This window comes from Crocodylus siamensis, chromosome 3 (assembly GCF_052110815.1).
Source record: "Crocodylus siamensis isolate JL-2025a chromosome 3, ASM5211081v1, whole genome shotgun sequence".
NCBI classification, from domain to species: domain Eukaryota; kingdom Metazoa; phylum Chordata; order Crocodylia; family Crocodylidae; genus Crocodylus; species Crocodylus siamensis.
In genome coordinates this window covers 73,051,449-73,072,865 of record NC_143397.1, presented here as the reverse complement: position 1 = coordinate 73,072,865, position 21,417 = coordinate 73,051,449, and the positions used below count along the sequence as shown (strand labels likewise).

At 40.8% G+C, this 21,417-nt stretch overlaps 1 protein-coding gene across 2 annotated transcripts in view; it reads right to left on the bottom strand.

Annotated features, from left to right (window-relative positions):
• Window positions 1-20: 20 nt before the first annotated feature.
• Window positions 21-21,417, bottom strand: part of ADAMTS19 (ADAM metallopeptidase with thrombospondin type 1 motif 19) — a 256,732-nt gene continuing 235,335 nt past the window's right edge. For both annotated transcript variants that reach the window (XM_090038506.1, XM_090038508.1), the window contains 2 exons: window positions 6,297-6,474; window positions 21-1,290 (listed from right to left, as the gene is read on the bottom strand). In XM_090038506.1, the coding sequence (XP_089894632.1) occupies window positions 1,139-1,290; window positions 6,297-6,474 (330 nt within the window). In that variant the 3' untranslated portion in view covers window positions 21-1,138. The remainder of the gene's footprint in view (window positions 1,291-6,296; window positions 6,475-21,417) is intronic.

The following is a 21,417-nucleotide window of genomic DNA, read 5'->3' as shown; positions in this document are numbered from 1 at the left end:
ACACAACAGGAAAATACAAATGAAGAAAGAAGCTTTACCTTTTTATTGAAAATGTAAAAATCATGTGAATCATGTACAATATTTTCTCATAAGGAAAATTTAGCTGTTTCATAATGTTTCACAAAAGTGCAAAACATTTTATTTTTTATAAAGACTTTTTTCATAAAAGTAAAACTAAAGCACTATCACAAGGCTATCTTCTAAGTCCACAGAAAAGTGAAAATGTTTAACAGATTAACTTATACATAAGTGTCAGGAGCAAGGACACTTCTATTTATAAAAATGCGAAAGGACACGCAAGGCATAGAGGGGCATGGGTCTTTTGTTTAAAAACACTTAAAATCAAGTGACATGTTAAAACAGTACAGACGTGTTTTCATAGGATGGTACAAGTTCTAGAATTGTGTTTTTCTATCCTACCTCAAACAGTGCAACAGTGATTCAGTGTAAATCTCTACAGTGTTTCATTGATTCGATACTTGTGTTCAAGTATGTGTTCATGAGCATGATCAAAATCCCTACTTTGCTATTTGATTTGTTTTTGTTTCTAGTAGGTTATAAGTTACAGTAGATTCTCTCCTACAGTATGATTCCTAAATCAAAGAGGAACTGATTTCACAATACATTCTGTAATAACCTGTTCAATAATGTTAGCTTAGTCACCTTAACATCTGTTGCAAAATACACAAGATCATTCTGACTCTGTATGCCAAAAATGATAATAAAATAAAATAAAAATGGGCTTTATTTCCATATACAGCAAAACTATTCAGCTAAATTAAAATAAATTCAAGATAACATGATGGCTTTTTGGCAACAGAGAGATGACCTTACTGAAAATAAACTTTTAAAATACACTAATGATTTATTTTTTTAAAAATTCTGATAAATGTATCCAAAATTGTTCATATAAAATTAATTATGAAAACCTTAGAGGATAAAAGAAGAAGGATGTCTAACCAAAACAATAAAGGATGTCTGGCAGGCAAAATAAATTAATTTGATTAAATTATATGTAATCTGATAATATTTGGTCTGAAGAAGCGTGCTGGAGTGTGAATGTGTATGTTTATGTGTGTGTGTATGTGTGTTTATAAATAAGTATACAAGAGCTGAAAGCCAGCCAGCCTGCCAGAGGTCAACTCTTTTGTTGCATTTTTTGGGCGTAAAAGTCCCTGCACGTCTCACAGCAACGTTGATACCACCTCATGTCCTGACAGAGGTTCTTCTCTCGTATTACCCTGCAGTAGACTGGCCACTGGTCTCCAAGGCACTTGAATGTTAAAGCAGCTGTGAAACAACATAAGAAAGACATACACACAGCTACGTGTTATTAAATTTGTTCAGTAAATAACCAGGTAGAAAAGACAGAATTGTTGAAGCTATGTTACACTCTGGTTCAAACTTGTTGAAACTGGTAGGTTTAATTGCTCCCCTCCATTTAGATACCAGTAAGAGGTAGATAAGCCCGTGTTTCTACCAAGAACAAGGGCAAATGCAAGACTGCTTCTATTGTAACTAGAAACACATCAAAGCTATATGATATCATAATTAATTCCACTCCTCCCTCCTCACTAGAATATCCAGCAAGACCCTGAATTTTGGCTAGCCACTCAGATGAAAAAGGGACCATTCTATATTGTCTCAGTAGACCCCTGTCAAAATGGCACAGCATCTACCATAAGGGCATTTATGAGCAAAGTTTTAAAAATAGTCAAGCTTAAATGAAGCAAATAGAAAATGAAAATTATGTAGACAATGAAAACTGCAAGAAAATAGTTTTTTTATTCCAGCATTAGGACAACGTGTTATTTCAGACCTGATCATATTTTATTTACTGCAGTTTCTTCCTTTCTGGCCAGGACCACTGAAACCTTATTTATTTATTAGATTTATATCCCACTCTGAGAGGCTCAGAGCAGCTTCCAATAAACAAACAGTGCACAGACAGGATTACTCAAACACCCAAAAACCTGGGAAGTCCAACAACCCTGTGCCTATAACCACCACCTCCCTGTCCACATTCATGCAAGCAAACCCTTCTGCCAGTCCCAACCATGGTTTCCCACCACCACTCATGTTACTCCCACCATCCCATTACAGGGGTGATCCCCCCACCTTTCCTCAACATCCCCTCCTAGCCTTTACATGTCTCCTACAAAGGGGCTGTGACTGTCACCCCCCCCTCCAAAAAACGCACCTAATTCCACCCCCTCTTCCCAAACACAACCCTCAACTCCAAAAAACCCCTACCTAAAATGTAACCATCCTTGCTTCAGCTGTAGGGCACTGCCAAAAGGTGCATCTCTGTGCACCCTTTAGTGTTGTATTATGGCATTGCCTGCCTAGGGAGGTCCATTAAAATCAGGCTGCTAAAATTATTCCTGGGTCATTGCATTCCATCATCAAATTTTCTGTCACTCAACTGGTTCTTTACCCTCTACCACATGAACACAAACTTCTCTCTCCTTTTTCACAATTCTTCCAAGCTGCCCTATAGCTCATCATGACTGACCTTCACTCTGCCAATATGCTGGACAGTCAGCTTCTAGCTTCATATTTTCTTCATCACCACCACTGATGTATGAGAAAAATGCTGTCTGTAATATGTCACCCACCCTCCACTCCAAAAAAAAATCTATCACATTCTTTGAAAGATTCCTCTTTAAGACTTACCATTACCTTGATGCCAAGGGACATAGATAGTAAGTTGCGTTATTGCTTACTATGCAGAACAGGGTCATTCAAGCTATTGTCATCTACCTCCCCTCTGGTCCATCCATGTGTTTGTCCACTTGTCCTACCCCCCCATGCATTTTTACAGTACTTAACACACAACACCTTGATTCCAGCAGTTTGGAACCACTAGACACTATATATATTTATACAGACACTTTGATTTATATGTCTGTCTGTCTGTCATGTCTAGAGGCCACAAACTGAGATATATATTTGTATGTGTGTGTGTGTGTGAATTAATCTGATCTAATGTTATATGTTCCAATGTTATACACATAATTAAATGTAAAAATAACATTAAAATACAACAAAAGCTGAGAGTGGGCCATTGAAAACATTGTTAAAAAACCCATCATAAATTGCATATCCTTTGAGGTGACAAGGTCAGTCTCAGTTAAGAGCTATGCAGCTCTCCTTCCATTAAAATAGAAAAAAAGGTGAGATTACTTCAAAAATAGAAACTAGAACAGATTTCAAAAGTTGTTTTTGACAGGTATCAATATTGCCTAATAAAAATGTGCCTGGAGTCTTAAATGCAAATCTACCCAAGGGGCCTTTATGGCCCACCCACTCCATACATTACATTTTTGCCATGATTAACTTGTTAATTGTGGTATAAACAACAAGGATGCTACATATACACTCAATTTAAGAGTCTATAAAATGGCAAACTAGCTATAACATTGTTTCATATATAATGTAGAACAGCAGTTGGAAATGATTTTGGCTAGTGCCAAAAACACCAAACTCCACCCACACCTTCACTTGTTGTGTCAGAGGCAGGGGAGCCATGAGGGGCCCAATTCTCATTGCTGGTGGCTGCACAAGCATCTCCAGGTGGACAGCAGAGGACAGGCCAGGGTTGCACTGCCCCAGCCCCTCCCCCGCTGTGCGCTGCCACCACAGAGCCAGTGCTGGAGTGCCAGAGCCTGGTGCAGCCTGCCCTGAGCTCAGACCAGCTGTGGCAGGCAGCTGGGAGGGTGCAAACAGCTGTGCCAAGCTCTACAGCCACAGCACCAGCTCTGTGGCTGTTCGCATAACTTTGGGCACACAGCTGGGAAGTGGCCTGGGCCAACACAACCCTGGCCCCTTCCCTGCTGGCTGCCCCAAGGTGTGTGTCCAGCTGCTACTTCCATGAAGCCAGGGCTGCAATCTGTTTGCAGCCTCCAAGCTGCCTGCCACAGCCAGCTCAGGCTCTGGATAACAGCAGGAAGTGGCAGGCAGGCCACAAAACAGCTGCGCCAGGTTTTGCAACCCCAGCACTGGGCTTCATGTGTGCCTCGTGACACATGGTGGGGGAGGGGCTGGGGTTGTGCTGTCCCGGCCCCAACCTGGCTGTGCAACCAGAGGCATGTGTGCAGCCACCACAGCCACAGAGCCAGTGGTGGGGCTGTGGAGCCCAGTGCAGCTGTTTGCAGCCTCCCAGCTGCAGCCAACAAACAGGCTCTGGGCAGCTGCTGCCTACCATGGAGCCTGGGCTGCTTGCAGCAGAGCTTGCAGCCTCCCAGCCACCTGCTGCAAGCAGCCCAGGCTCTGTGGTCAGCGGCAGCTTCCCAGAGCTCGGGCTGGCTATAGCGTGCTGAGGAAAATGGCCTTGTATGTCATGCTCTGGCACACATACTGGGGGTTGTCAATGCCTGATGTAGAACAGCTTTATGATTGGTTTGTATGTCACCTTGAATTGAATGTGTGGCCAGCTGACAATCAGCTGATTGTTAAGTTTGGCTGGAGACTGCACCAGAATCTAGAACCAGCCCCAGGGTGGTCCCCAGCCCAAGATAACAATCAGCTGATTGTTGGCCTCAGTCCTGGCCCTATGGACACCTGGCTTTCAACTTGCTGGTGCAGGGGGAACTTCAGGCTCCCCCTGCACTGGCAAGTAGGTTGTGAATTGGATTTGATCCTTGATTCGAAAATAGTACCTCCTGCCATTTAAGCGTGGCAGGACAGGAAATGTGATTGTTGGCACTGGGAATCAGATTCCATGGTACATGTAAATGAACATCTGCCAGTGGTCTTAGACATGCTTCTGGTAAGATATGCCCTAAATAATATTGAGTAAAACTGACTGTGAGATTACAAGCATCAAGACAACATATTCTAATCCACATGAACAACATAGCCTTGTGGGGTCTAATACTCATTTTCTGGTCCTTTAAATTAAGTTAACACATTTTAATCAACTGGAAGTGCCTGTATGTATTTATCTACATACAACTTTGTAGCCTGTATGAAGATGCCTCTACTTAACTAAACTGAGAATGGCTATGATGGGAGGATGGTGCCCTGCTTCTGATTGTGATCATTTGGGCACTTGTGAACAAAGAAAGATAAAATATGAAGGACATCTTTGTCCCTCTGAAATAGCAGATGAGAAGGACTGTAAGATACAGCTGCCATCTGATCCAGCAGGCTGAAACAATGGTCACAGCACAAAATGCTTTAAAGGTTAAAAACATCAAAGAGGAAGGCCCTGGGTTGGCTCAAAGGGAGGATTATACACAGAGCCCAAAACATTAGACTTGCTTTCTGTGCAGGAATAATCTGTTTGACAGGAGGGTTTATCCTAACAAGAGCTTTGAAAAATCATCTGGAAAGGGTATACTGGGTGATAGCAAACTTTTGAATATACCCCCAATCATGCTCAAGGATCAGACTGACATTTTAAGGACCTGATGGAGAGACTATCATCAAAACTCCAGTAGTATTTTAAAATTGGTCATATTAACAGCTCTGTCTTTATGGCCATTGTTGAATTCCTTCCAGATTTTCTAACAGGAAACAGGTGAAGGAACTTTGGGATTTTAAAAAGGGTCTCAATGACATGACTAAAACCCCTTTATGTCAGTAACTGAACCTCTCACATCTTAGGCTTTCAGTAATAGGGGCTAGTGATTTGGCCTAAAGACTGATGGAAGGAATTATCTGCAGTAAACTCCTTGAACCATATGCTTCTGGATCCTGCAAAAACCGTGAGAAATGCTTTTGGAAAACTTTGCAAAAAGACTTCCGAGATTTTTGTAAGTTTAGGAAACTGCGTGTTGCAATCTGTTCAAAATACATTTCTTACACCAATCTAACAGCATCTCTGCCTGCATGTTTAGCAGCACTTTTAGAACACCTATACGTGCATCAGACATTAATGATTCAAGATTCCTAAAATCACTCTGAAGGGTCCTCAAAGTTATGCATGGGGAAACCGAGGTAAAGAGATGTTAAAATTCAACTGCCTGAATAAATATTATTAACAGCAATACATTTATTATAACTGTCTTGACTGAGTAAGGTTTTAGGAGAGCTGAGGACAGAATCAAAATCACTCGAGCCCCTGCCCTATGCTATTAGTCACAGACCATCATTCACCTTCACAGGAGAAGACAGAAAAGGTAACTACTGCATCATCATAGTTTCATAGATTTTCTGGGTCAGAGGGGACCTCAGCAGACCATAGAGTCCAATCCCCTGCCCTGGGCAGGAAAAAGTGCTGGGGTCAGATGACCCAGCCAGGTGTTTGTCCAGTCTCTTTTTATTTAGGGGTAGTTATTTTGGCTGCTTACCTAACCTCGGTGATGTGATGGTGTTTACATTAATTTTCTCATTGCAGGGTTGAAGATGACAGGGTCTGTATGCTGCAGGCTTTTCTGAGGAGAAACATTCATTGCCATGCCTTCCTGTGATCTTGTGCATGCACTGGATTACTCGAGACTGCATTCCTTTGCCACAGGTAACCGAGCACTACAATAGAAGGAAGAAAGGCATATATTAGAATTCTGGGTTTGCCCATGAAAATTAGGGTGAATTCCTGAGCCCCATTAAAGTTCATGGCTGTGTTGTTACTGACACCAGTGGGCTGGGATTTTATGACAGATTAATTAACGAAAACCATGATAAAAATAATTAAAAAAACCCCCTAAAAACGTGGTAACGGTTAAGACCCAAGGGAAATTGCTTCAATCCTGTACGGTGCCCCTACCCTTGCCCCCAATTAATTATGATACCTCTTCAGGATTGGGCACTGGTGCCAACTGCCTTTTATTTTCCAGGTGACTCATCTGACAGCACCAGTGGTAAAAGGAAGCCCCTAAGCAACAATGGCTGATTTCCCGCTCCAGTTTCTGAATATGTACTCATAATACATAATAATGGGGTTGGGTGGAGTAACAGTAGAAGCTCAGAGAGACTGAAGAAGAAAGGCCATGGTGGGTGAAGAACCAGCTGTACTCCCAAACCCTCTGTACAAGTGCTTCACCAAGCAGAATATCTGCCAGTTCTTTTAAAGTCTGTCTTCTGGTGTCATGCTTTCTTCAAGTATCAATCAGCTTGACATGCCTCTTTTGAGCTCCTATAACATGACAAGTGCATCAATAGGCTTTTTCTTCACTCTTACTCTCCAAGCATGGAGTTTTTGGAACAAGGGGAAAAAAGGGGATGGCAAAATCAAGAAAGGGAAATAAATGGAGGAAGAAAAGGACCTGTGGGAAGAAGGTGAGATCTGATGGAGAGGAAAAAGGGAGTGGTCAGTGAAAGTTGTGCCAACAAAACAGGATCACGTGGAAAATCCTTCCTTCATGCTGAGAAAGGAAACTTCAGTCTCACTTAATATAAATGTATTCAAGGTAGAAGCTGCCACTTTGATAAAATTGCTGTTCATTCATCCAGTAATCTGAGTGACAAATTTTAGGCCCTAATGATGACCAAGCAGGGACTGAATATACAGAGCACAAATTACACAAAAAGAAAAGCTGGTTGCTTGTTCCCACTGAGCTGTCCCCTAAATCACTTAAAAAACTACCCCAGATAGTTTTCAGTCAGGTATTCTTACACATAATGGTTTGTAACCATTAAGATCCAAAGTCTGATTGCTTCTTTTCAGCAGAATGCTAACCATATCAAGTAAGACTCTTGGGGCTGGCACAGTCCTAAGGCTGGTGGACTGTAGAAACATTCATTTGCCACCCATGAGCATAGTCAGCTGAAAGATAATATAACAGTGACAGTATATAAGGGGGAAGTTACTTGTTACACTTAAACCATACTGACTCTATGGAGTGTTAAGCCATGTTAAAATTAGAATGTGCTGCAAGCAGTCGCACATTAATGCCTGCAGAGCTCTGGCTGGCCACTAGAGGACTGTTGAACAGGGGCATGGCTCTATTCCTCTAGTCCTGCTGTGGGTGGAAGGGGGACGAGGGATGAGGTTGCGAGAGGTGTGAGATTCTGGGGGACTATAAATTGCTTGTTTTATCTTTGTGGAGCAGACTGAAGTTATCCTAATAGGAGCTAGGTAATACTGCCCAGAGTTAACCCTGGAGCAACTCTGGGACATTCAGAGGGTACTTACTGTGAGTTAATGAGCTTTAACATCTAAACACTCATGCTTTAAGTGCATTTAGTACAATCTAAGTGCAACATGTAACTTTACCCTCAGTGTGGACCAGTTCTACTCAGAGCAGCAGTACGCGTGCCAGATAGGGATAGGGATAGAGTTACTATCCAAGTATTTATTTATATTTCAGAGGAGGTGCATAGAAAACATTTCTGCATTTAGACTAAAGATAGCTAAATAGTTTCTATGTGCAATCTTATTTCAGTGGTACAATGCACACAAGTATTGTGCATCACATATCAACATATACATGAGCATTAACTGTACAGACCCCAAATCACCCATGTAAAAAAGGTGAGTGGTGTCACATAGCCTTTTACAGTACAGTATTTCAGTGTAAAGTACGATTGTGAAATAAAAACCTGGAAAATAAACCAAGGCAGTGCCTTACAAATGCATATGAAATCTAATTTGCATATGAAATTTAATTTGAACTGATGAAACCCACTTGCTGACTTGACACATGTTGAATCTCTTGAGGTATATGTACGCTATTTATTCAGTCACATATATGCCATTGCTTTAATTGTAATTTCATTGCAAAATAATGACATATTGCCATTTTTTCCTACTCTGCTAGTAATCTTGACTCTAATCCTTTATTTCATCTGCTTTCTTACAGTTATATTTTTATTACATGTTGGAAAGTCTTACAACTGAAAAATACTTTCAATGTGATTTTAATCTCCTGTACACAGATGGACTAGAAAACTGTGTATTTATGCAGTCACATGGCACATACTACACTTTTATTCAAAGAAATCTTAGCGTTTGCCTATGCCACTGCTGCAGCTCTCTCAGGAGTTCTGCTCTCAAGCACGCTCTGCACATCCCCTCCTGTTCTGCATGTCCCAAATCTGGAAATGAGGGAGTGAAGCTATTTACAGGCTTCCCTCATTGCTGCTCTAAAATATGCCAGGCACAGATCTCAAGAACAGCAGCAGAATGGCTTCACTGCCTCATTTCTGGGCTGGGAGCTTGTGGCATGGAAGCAGTTAGGCAGCATTTGAGACATTCCTATGAGTACTCTTAAAGGAGTATTGGGAAATTTAATTTCTTAAACACCCATATAAATCTATCCTTAGAGTGCCTTATTTAACATGCATTACAACCCAGAACTGGAGATAAATTCAAACCAAACCCTGGATGCAACTACTCCAAAGTCTGGGAGAGTGTGGAACTCAAACACAAACAGTGACAACATCCCCTTAGTATTCACCAGTTATTCCACTTGTTTCTTCCAAGGTTTTCAGTCTTATCCTGATTGAGTTTGCAAGCATGGGCCCATAAACAAATTACTGTGAGGTAAGGGAAAATGGGGCTTCACAGGGTATCAGCTGCAAGGTAACCGTCCATGTTAACACTCTGGTGAATAAATGCGAACCCACGTAATCTTATTTTACTGAGGGGTTGCCATGAAGGTGCAGAATCTGACATGCTGTAAATCTTCACCCTTCTTTACTTACCTTGTAGTAACGTGTTTGAGTGCCCATGACTTCACATAGCTAAGGCTCTCCCACACCAACTTCTTATATTTTTCTATACTTCTTATATTTTCCATTTACATATTAAATCATATTACTTTGCAGTTACAGTGTTTTCTACCCAAGGAAACCAATGTGCCTGATAAACAATTAATTATAATTTTACAATAGCCTTTTTGGGGGAAAAAAATTCCATATTACTATCCCACTTTTGCACGGGGAAATTGAGGGTGTTATGTCTTATGTTTTGTCAGGGTTGATGGTAAGAGGTTAGATTATGGATTTGTATAGGATGATTTGTATAGGAATGATCTTGCCTCAGGCAGGGAGTTGTACTAGAGGACATATGTGTGACCAGCTGACAAGCTGGCAGTCCCATCCAGCCCTATTTCTCTATGATTTCTATAAGACATACAGATAATAAAAGTGACTTGCCAATGGAGATTGTGGAAGGTTTGTGGAAAAGCAAGGAAAAAAGATTTTCTGATTGCCCTAAGTTTTAGTCCTAAAACCATTCTTCCCTTATCTTGCCACTGTTGTGTTGATTTTTAACTCCATATTTATTTTTATTTTGTATGACTTTGAAGTGATATTAAGCAGTAAAAAGTGATTCTGCAATCCTGGCACGGTGGGGTTCTGTGTCTACTTGTTTTCAGTGACTTCTACATCCAAGCTGATATGTTTACAATTTAAAAGATGATTTTTCACATTACTCATACTGTAAACTCAGTCTGAGACCTGGTGATCAAGCTGTACCTAGTTCACACATCATCACCAGTAATAACAATTCTGCATTCAGAATTCATTTAACAATTCTGCTGATGATTTGTAAGCCAGAAAATAATTCAAGGTCACTTTCCCATTCTTGTCTTCTCCCTGCTGCTTTATAAGAAGTATAAAATGTATTTCTGTCAGCACAACTTGTATGCAGAGTGGATTCATAAAGGTTTAAAGTGCAATTTTTAGACTGTCAATTTTTATGATCAGCAACTAAAAGCCAAGTAGTCTAATAAACTGTCTCAATTATACATAGCCCTAAGTCATTTCAACAAATGGAGAAAAGCACAAAACTGGATGGCATTAAAAATAAACCACAACTATTCAAGTCCACTAATATGTGGTCTAAAAGCCAGATTCTTAGCTTGCTCCAATCACTGCTCTTTACACACCTGATCCTTCCCTGCTTCTTGGCCAGCTGAATCCATGGAATCGCAGAGGTGTAACAAGTAGGGTCTGTGCCCTAGGTAGCAGCAATGGCAGGGGCTGGCTAGCTGCAGTAACTGCCATTTTTGGACTCCCTTCTAACTAGGTGCCTGGAACTGGTACCCTGCTTTCTCACTGCCACTACTCCTAATGCTACTGTGGAGTCTTAGGATTATGGTGAAAACAGACACTCTCGCTTTTCCCTTCCTTTGGTAGCTCTTAAAGGTGGCAGAGAGCCTAGAAGCACAGACAGAAGTTACAATTTTTGCCTAATCTGGCCCCAGAAAGCACGCTATGGATGTGACCAAACAGAAGTGTGCGGCTGCAGACCACTTTAAAAGGGCCTGAACCTGCAAAAATCTGAACTCTCATTGCATAAGGATTCAAATGGACAAGCTGCAAAATGGAGCGGCTTCAGTAACTTCTGTCTGTGGACTTCCCAGCCCATCACTGTTTTCAGAATGGGAGGGGGGAAAGGGAATGGAGGGAGTTTGGTTTAGGGCTTTTTCAGCCGGCACTGGAGGGTAGGGTGGTGGGGGTGGGGGAGTCCATTACACCCACCCTCCAGCACGGGATGGGGAACCCCAAGAACCAGCTCCTTCTTCTCCTGTCCCCCCCTCCCATTCTCAAAACAGTGACAGGGTGGGAGGGGCATTGCTATGGAGACTGGGCTGCAGGCTCGCAGCAAGCAGCTGGAATCCTGAACTCCCGGACCCAACAGAGAACTCCTGCTTTGCTCAGGGCATTGTTGCAACTCACAGCACTTCCTGCAAAGTGCTGAGTTGCAATGGGGAGGTGCTCTTCTGTCTGTGCCCTAGGTGGTGCTCTGGTGTTGCCAAAGGACCCTCATTGCTGGCAGAGCAGTGGCAAGCAGATTGAGATATAAGATCCATCTTTCAGTTTTGCCACATATAGTGCTGCATAGGGACCTGAATATTCACTTGCATACTTTAATTTGTGTGGCAAAACTTCTCCCAAAACCATTTCTAAGACTTATTTGTTCTCATTAAAAATATTCAAATCAGTGCCTGTTCCATCCATTATATGTAAATTTTAGGCAGCAATTCCTCCTCCCACAGTGGATTATAACTGCATAGTAACTTCCTATGTTTTAAAAAATAAAATTATCTTCAAGTTACATCACATTATTGCTTTCCACTTATGGTATCTCTTCCATGCTAATGTTATGCAATGATTTAATCAGACACGATTCTAGTTAAATCAAAATAATGATTTACCTAAAATACATGACTCCAACCTACTTCCTTAGTAAAATGTGGAGATTCAGCAGGTTTTCTTAGTAAAGCCTAATTTAATTCAATCTATTCATTTAATCACTGAGGATACACGAATACTCTCTTACACTTTTTTCTCCGAAAGAATGTCACACTTGTACACACGGTCCTTCTTTTTGTGGTGTTTTAGTTATTTCTTACTTCTGACTGTTCAGATGACCTACATTTTGAGGCCATGTAGCTGATTAGCAAAAATTCCCGTAGGACAACTGTGTTTGTAGGTTTAGACTAAATGTTCTAATATGCAGCCAGAGTTTTTTATGTGGCTGTTAATCTGTGCATTTTGGACATAGTCCTAAAGGTACTGTAAAACCGTTCAAGCAGCAAGTCATGTAAAACACTCCTGTTAAAGGCTCTATAAGAAAACAAATCTAGATATAGTTAACAGCTATTTTTAAAATGTCATTTGCATAAAATCTAAACACCCTATATATGTATACTGGCCTACTTTTGAACTTTTTTTGAACATACTTTTAGGGACAGAAATCTAGGCGTTAAATATAACAATCCTTACACTTGGCATACAAAACAATTACCCAAGATTCCTTCTTTCTGTTCCCTGCCAAAGATATATATTTTGGAGAGAATACATATTCCCATGGCCAACAGCTGAAGAAGGTGCTGTAATGCCTTAGTTGTTTCCAGCTGGCCTCAGTAAGAAGTAGGAATTCCTAAATTAAGGAAAAAATTGTCACTGGCAGACAGTAACGGTCAAAATGTGTCTCTCCGCCAAGACAATAGGCAATCATTACAGAGCCTGATACAATCTACAATGAGAAGCGCCAGTCTGTGACAATGTTAACATAATCAACTTGGCCCGTTTATCTTCAAGAAGAAATGAATCACTCAAGAAAGAGTTTTAAGTCTTAAGTAGCATTCAAAGTGGAGAGAGATGTTCTCATAAGGAAACTCAATGATGAGTTCTACTGGAAATTATTAGTGGAGCATTCCTAATCATTTATGTATAGGTTTGACAGTTCCAGTATTCAAGCAGTTTCAACCTTTTAATAAAGTGAGTGTGAAACAAGCACACAGAGGAATAAAAAATTAGTAGCACTGTGCATATCTGGTGAAAAGTTTTCAAAGTTTTTGTTTAATTTGCACCTTTTAATGTAGTTTGATTTTGAAGGCAGGTATTACATGATACATTGTACTTGTTCTTATAACTATTTTAAATAGTCTTAAGCCATGCTAGTATTGCTTATCAACTTTTATGCAGTTATTTATGTCCCAAGCTGTATTTACTTTCTTTGTAGAGGCACTCACGTATAGTACACTTAATCATAAGGAAAAGGGAATAACGGAACCAAACATAACAGAGTCTGTGTTCCCTCATGCATCATTTACAGGAAGGTCTCTCTGCCTCTCTCATTTCTGACACACCCAACACCTCAGAAACTAGATGCCAAATACAAAATTCAGAACTTGTGTTATGCTCAGTTGAGAAAGCCCTGCTGTTGGTCTCTTCTAGGGTAGCCACTTTTACTTCTCCCTTATATTTTTTCTTTCTTCCATTGTCTTTCTTTGACTGTTTTTCTTCTTCATTCTGAACTTTCATTAGTATCTGAAAATGGCTGTAAAAGTGTCTTTTGTCTGAAAAGCTGAATTTGGGCTCAGTTGTATCTTTGTCAGGTTATTCTGTAGATGAGGAACTTTCTATCCCTGCCTTTTAAGTCTGAACCTAGGTTCTGTCAGTGGTGACATTCTCAAGGGGAACTGAAAGATAAAAATTTGGCATACAAAATACATAAAGTTCTTACCCAATCATTTCTTTCTACAGAAGTCCTGAGGCCCATAGGAAGGAAAGAAGGAACATCAGTGACAGATTCTCCCATTCCTGGGTCCCAAAGGAGCCTAAAAGACTCATCAGATGGGGCAAAAAGGTGGTAAGCTGCATCACTCTGAAGTCAGGCAGAAGGTAGGGCAGGGTGGCAGCTTAAGCTAAGTGAAGATATTCAGGGAGGTTAGATCACATTTAAAATATCCACTTGATCTAAGGTAAGTTGGGATGGTGGGACTGGAGTGGGGGTTGGAGGGGCAAGCAGGATCTGTGGAGGGTGTACATAGGGTGATGTGGGCAGATGGGATCAGCAGGAAGGATCAGGGGAGCAGGTGCAATCTGCAGAAGCAACTGGAGGCATGTAGGGTCTGTGGGGGACTGGTGGGATCTGAGAGGGTTTAGTGGGATTAGGGGGGCTCACAGGGTCCATGGAAGGGGACCAGGACTATTTTTACCTCTACCTTCCCCCCAGCAACCTACATACCCCATCCCTCCTGCCCATTCACCTAGTAATATTTACTTGCTTGGCTCCCAGCAGTGCAAACACTGATAAAAGCAGTACCAGGAGTAGCTAGTGGGATGTGGGGTTTGGTGGATTGTGGGGGGAGGGGTGGCGAGTGGCTGGGGGCCTAGAAATAACCTGGGAGGCAGGGAGGAAAATCCCAGCCCTGGGGCTGGGGCCAGTGGCTGGGTTTTCCCAATTTTAGGGCTGTGCAGGTAACTGTACAGAAGTTCAATGCCCCAATTTAAACTAGATCAATTAAGTCTGATACTACATTAATCCAGGTCTATTTGAGATTTGGTTCTGCCATTTTTAGACCAGTCTGTATATGCAGAACTTCTGTACTGTTACGGGTTTAGACTGATTTCCAAACACTGACACCAGGTCTGACTGTAAGATGGGTGAAGTAAGTTAAATTGGCTGGCTATTTTTAACCCGATCTAAACTCCCCCTAACCCTCTTGAATGTCTGCACCTAGCTTTAAAGACTAACTGGTTCAGAGAGGTTTATGAAATTTGCAGGATGAAAAGCATCTAAGGTGCTGCCCTGCTCTATATTTTGCCAGGTAAACAAAACAGTCCTAAGATCTGTGGCAAACCATGGACTTGAAACAGAATCATCCTCACATAAAACCAAGCATGTCCCAAAAGCTTATTTGGGCAGCAACACAAGGAACAGGTGACAGACAGTGGTTGTGGGGAAGTGAAGCAGAAGAGCCCTGCCACCTTTTCAGCCCTAGACTAGTAGTTAGGATATTTAAGCCCCCTTCACCCCAGAGGTTTGAAACTGCATCTTTTACTTCCTAGCAAAGTACTCTAAACCTCTCTTTTCAAACCTGGCATCACTGCACCTTATATTTCAGCTGCTTACAGACATGAGAAAACAAAAAAACCCAGAACTTTATTTCCAGCTTAGCGTGCCCCTGAACATGCCCAGAAGAGGCATCACATTAGTTTGACTCGGCTCACCCAAAATCCGCATCGATCACATACTTTAGCAGGACATTTTGGTGCTTCGATCTAATAGCTGACTGAATCAGCTTTAGATCAAAGCACCAAAAAGCCCCGCTGAAGCACCTGATCTATACAGATGCTGGGGAGTTGAGTCATAATAATGTGCTTCCTCTTCTGGTAAAGATCTTTTTTGTTTTGTTTTGTTTTTTCATGTCTATCAGCACCCTTAAGCTAGGGACAGATATTCAAAAAGCCAGAGCCTAAATTGATTCAATCTTTGCAGGTTAGTCTAACCTAGCTAGGCTAAATCAGTTTTGTAACTGGACAGACATCCCAGAAATGCAGGTACATGCCTGTAGTGGCTCAGGCTAGAAGTCAGGGGGTGCTAGAGCAGCCCTACTTTCCTTCCACAGCATGGACCTCAGAAGGCCATGGCCAGGCTCTGGCAGGACACTGTGATTAGCCCACCAGGGAACTGATAACAACGTTTATCACCCAATTAAAAAAAGAACAGAGGGGCATTACCAACTATTTGTTGATTCTGCCTGTTGATTCAGCATGGAGGGTAGCCAGCATGTAGTTGGCTAGCTAATACACAGACACCTCCTCAGCAAGGCATGGCCGGGGGGGGAGGGAATTCCTGCCTAGCAGGGAGTGGTGAGGGGGAGCGGTGAGGGGGAGCTACAGCCAGGGAGCAGAGGGGAGGGGCCAGCCCTGCTACTGGAGCAGATAGCCCTGCCCAGCCCAGAGAGCATGCCGGGATGCTGAGGGTGTCTGGTTTATCTTAAACCAGGAAAGGGTCTGGATATTGCATAAACTGGCTTGAGCCAAATCAGTTAAGTCTGATACTATATTCAACCAAGTTTTTCTCAAACTGGTTTATGTGCACTGAGCATCTGTTCTGTTACAGGTTTAAAACAGTTTCTGATTACTTAAACTGGTTTATTAGTAATGTCTGTCCCCAACCTTAATGTTCATGGGATAAAATGGATAAATGGTACTGGGAAATTTCCTGCCCCACTGGGAGCAGGGACGAGGTCAGAATCTGGTATCTCCTCCTTCGTCTATTTTGCTCAGCCACACAGTCAAATGGGTTGCCAACTGGCTGGAGGGCCACACCCAGAGAGTGGATGGGTCATTTTCGACTTGGAGGGATGTGGGCAGTGGGGTTCCGCAGGGCTCAGTCCTCAGGCCCGCACTGTTCAACATCATCATCAGTGACTTGGATGAGGGGGTAATTAGCACCCTGTTCAGATTTGCTGATGACACTAAGATGTGGGGGGATGTGGGCACGCTAGAAGGAAGGAATAGGCTGCAATCAGACTTAGATAAGTTACAGGGGTGGGCGGATGAGAATAGGATGGGATTCAACACCAACAAGTGCAAGGTGAGGCACCTGGGGAGGAAGAACCAGCAGCATACCTACAGGCTGGGAAACTCCCTTCTCATCAGTGCCAAGGCAGAAAAGGACCTAGGAGTCATCACTGATGCCACAATGAACATGGGCTGACAATGTGGGGATGCAGTCAGGAAGGCCAACCATCCCTTGTCATGCATCCACAGATGCATCTCAAGCAGGTCCAAGGAAGAGATCCTCCCCCTCTATGCGACACTGGTCTGGTTGCAGTTGGAGTACTGCGTCCAGTTCTGGGTGCCGCACTTCAGGAGGGATGTGAACAGTATGGAGAGGGTCCAAAGGAGGACCACCCGCATGATCAGGGGGCAGCACGGCAGACCCTCCGAGAAGAGGCTATGGGACCTGAACCTGTTCAGCCTTCACAAGAGAAGGCTGAGGGGGGATCTAGTGGCAGTTTACAAACTAGTCAGGGGGCATCAGCAGGCACTGGGAGACTCCCTGTTCGTCTGAGCACTCCCAGGAGTGACTAGAAACAATAGACACAAGCTAGCGCAGGGTAGATTCAGGCTAGACATTAGGAGGCGGCTAGGATCTGGAACCAACTTCCAAAAGAAGTGGTGCCAGCTCCTACCCTCGGGGTTTTTAAAAGAAGGCTAGATGAACACCTGGCCATTTGACCCAGTACCCTTTCCTGCCACGGCAGGGGGTCACACGTTATGATCTGCTCAGGTCCCTTCTGACTGTACTAACTATGAAACTATGAAACAACCTCTGACTTAAACACTTCTTCCTGGCCCCATATATCTGCCTGCCCTGTGGACCAATTATAAGAGGGCTAGAAAGGGGTCTGGATAATGCTGGCTTGACCTATGGTCTGATGGTTAAAGCACTGTTGAGATGCATGTTCAAAGCTCTCTGGATTAGGGGGACTACAACCTGAGTCTTCCACTGCCTCAGCACATTCCCTCACAATTACAATACTGGGCTAAAAGGTAGAAGGCCTTCCTCTTTCATTTTACTTCTGGCATAAACACATACAGGGCAATTCTATTTCATCCCGGGGGGAAACAGACACTGTAATTTTACTTGTTATTTTTTCTGGGGCTTAAACCTTATATAGACCTACAGACTGAGAGGTAACAGACTAAAACCATTAAAAAGATTTTTTTTGTTCCAACAGGCTACTTGATTTTTGTGTGAAAGTCAATCTGTTGGCATTGAGGTATTTTGAGGGGAGAAAGCTTTGGGACACTCATTTCTTCTGTGTCTTTTTTTTCAATAACAGAATACAAGTAACTCCAAGAGAAGTCAATTGTATTTTTACAATGTGTGTGCTAGCTTAATTACTGTTTGCATGCATTTCTATAAGTCTAATGGTGGTAAATGTTTGCCTTCAAACTACTCTATTAATTTAAAAATGCTTTAGCCAATGAAAACAGGCTCCCAGAAAACTGTTAGCAGTCATATGAGAAAATCATTATGAAAGATGCATCTCATATCTGTTTATGGATTTATACTGAGTGACATGCTCAGAAATGATATTAGTGGAAATTAGTGTCTATAATATAATATGTATACTATTACATTAAAAAGTCATCATGCATGGTAAATGAGGTGACAACTGACAAATGAAATGAATTAAGTATAGCGAGTTAATGGGGATAGAAACTTACTGCATAACAGCTGTCCCATAGTAACTGCCTATGAATCTGCTCTTATCCCATGACAAGTGGAAGGTAACCTGGGCAAATTAGACCTGTTTCATGGAACTGTTAGCTGATCCAGGTTAGTTTTCATTTACTTCAGGTTAGAAGAAGACACATAAATACTTAGCACAGAGTAGCTGGTCACCTGTAAGTCCCCATCTCCATTTAATTTACTATATTTTCTTGGCTTCTTTATTTTTTGAGTTACCATAGTGCTCTCTGCTACGGCACCTTTGATACCTCTGTAACTACAACAACAGTAGAAGCTTTCTAGTAGTAATATTGTGTATTAAGCTAACAGAAAAAGACCATAGTCTGAAAACACAATTGGTTTTGAATAATCAAGGTATTCATGAGAAAACAAATGGGCAAACAAACAATACATAAACTCTAAAATTCTCAGACTATATGGTCTGAACCAATATTTCTAATTCTCAGGATCATTTGGAGAATTGTCCCTTTAAAAATATAACGGTTCTTAGATACTGCCTTCATACTGACCTATAAGACCTTTTATATAAAAATGCAAATTCTTCTGCACAAAAGTACAATTAGAGGAAAATGGTGTTTTGAATGAAAAGACAATTCAGAGAGCCCATCAGGAGCATAAACAAAGTAGCTCCAGAGCTGCCAACACAGGATGCCTGGGTAAAGTGCCAAATGTTAGAGAGTACCACAAGTTTAAGAACCCAATCAATCATTCTGTTTAGTTTATGTGATAGTCACCTTAAAAGAGCCCCCTTTCCAAAACATCCAGCATATTATATAATTTCTGAAAAAAACGTTTAAAGTGTGTTGAGAAAAAAGAAAAGAATGCTTTGTTTCAGATAAAATTCAATGTATGCCTTTAAATAGCACTGTGACATATAGCTCCTTCTGTTTCTTTCAATAATAAGTAAATCAGGCTGTTTGGTTCTAACGGTTGCTCTGTTTCCATTCACTGTATTTAAATACAAGGGATAACTGTGATCTAAATTGATAGCAGGTATCTAAGCCAAATGGAGTCAAAATATTTTTTTTTAAACTGACAGTTATGAGGGAACTTAGCCTTAAGAACTTTTTTGGCAGAAATACTGTGAATCTCACATGAGAGCCATTTCTCCTCAAAGAAACCAATGTTAAAACAGCTTGAGTCACCACTGCTTATGAAGCACAAAAAAAAGCCATAAATATTTCATATTAACGGAACAAGATTCATACTGGTTAACATAATTTTCTCCTCACATATTTAAACACACCCATTGTAAGTACATAGATTTTTAAAAAATTATTTTAACTGCTACATTATTAGAAAAAGCATGTCAAAATGTAGAATTTTCTTACTGAACTGAGAGAGAGCATGGAAATATGACTGTTATGGGGTAATATCTCGGAGCCAAAAGGCAGACCATGTAAATCTACCAGAGTAGCTGCAAATCTAAATTTACCAAATGATCACATTTTTGGTGAACTCATTTGCATTTCAATATTATTGAAAACATTTGGGGTGAAATTAGAGAAATAAACTAGTGCAGATCCTACATAAATCTATGAACAATATCCTTCTGTGTCAGAGAAGCAAAGATTAAGTAAAAAAATCTTTCTTCTAATATCTAGAAATACCACCATACTATAATTTATTAAAATTAACAATTTAATGACAAATGGTTACCCTGATTCTGCTTTACTTTTAAAATTTACTACAATAATAGGTAAAATAGCTCTCAAATGAAGTAGCCCTTGGAAAAAGATTTGCAAAAAATAATGGTAACATAAGATTTTCAAACATCTAACAATAATAGTGTCTAATATGAGGTTTAAAAACAGTGGTGAAACATAAGGTGAGATCATGTTTTATGTGGACTAAAAACTGAATACAACAGACATCATAATATATGCCCTGTATTTTTACTGAAAAAATTAATAATGTGATTTATAGAAATGAGCAATTAAACCAGTGCTATGTACTTATGAATGTACAAAAGAGTAGATGTAGTAGAAATGATCTAATAATATGAAATACTCAAAGTCACTGAAGACCAGAAGTGATGAAGACAAATTTTAAAAGAGTTTCTATCAGGCAGATAATTGAGTTGTGTGTTTACAAACCCTACAATTACAGATATTATAGAAAACATTTGGAAAGATGGGTGACATTCATATACAGAAGTCAAGTACAAAATAATGCATGCTGGATTGAATAATTTAATTTCCATGTCTATATTGATAAGTTGTAAATTAGCTGTCACCTCCCAGGGAAAAATCTAGGCACCGCTGTGGATAGCTTAATGAAGTCATCTGTTCAATGTGCATCAAGATCCATGAATGAACAAGATGACAGCATACAAAACAGAGGAATTAACACGCAGAATAAAAGGTGCTTTCATGACTCTACAGGAAAAAATAAAATATATCAGGTGTGAATAGAAAGAAAAAAAATAGGAATAATTGTAAGAATCATTTTTGGGATAAAACAAAGGAGGGAACCTAGATTCTATTATTTTAAAGGCAGGCATCTGACAATGATTCTAAACTGTGAAATCCTATATGGGTGGCACAGGGTACAAGAAGATAGGCATTCACTTGTGAGGAGCTAAGCACTCTAATAAATAAATTCATTTTTGAAACGGGATGCTGATAAATTCAGAAAAGTTATGGAGGTCAGCTCATAGAGTAAATTGGATCACAAAGAACTTAATTTAGACAGACTAGCCATGATACAGAAAAGCTCTTGATGGAAGGTAGTTGATCTGTAGTGATCATGCTATAAGGAAGATAAGTTTCAGTCTATAAATTAAAACTGCCCATGACTAAGCTATCTGATACTTGTTTAAGTTTGATTTTGTAACAGAAAATGTATGCAAGTTCTTTCCTTCCTTAAGAATACCCACTCTTATCTCAAATACTGTTGGAATATGGAATATAAATTATACAACTGTATTATTATATATAGCATTTCAAACATGAAATATGCTTAATTCTGAAATATACTTTTTCTGATGGCAAAATATAGGCTCCTTTGAAAACTTTGAA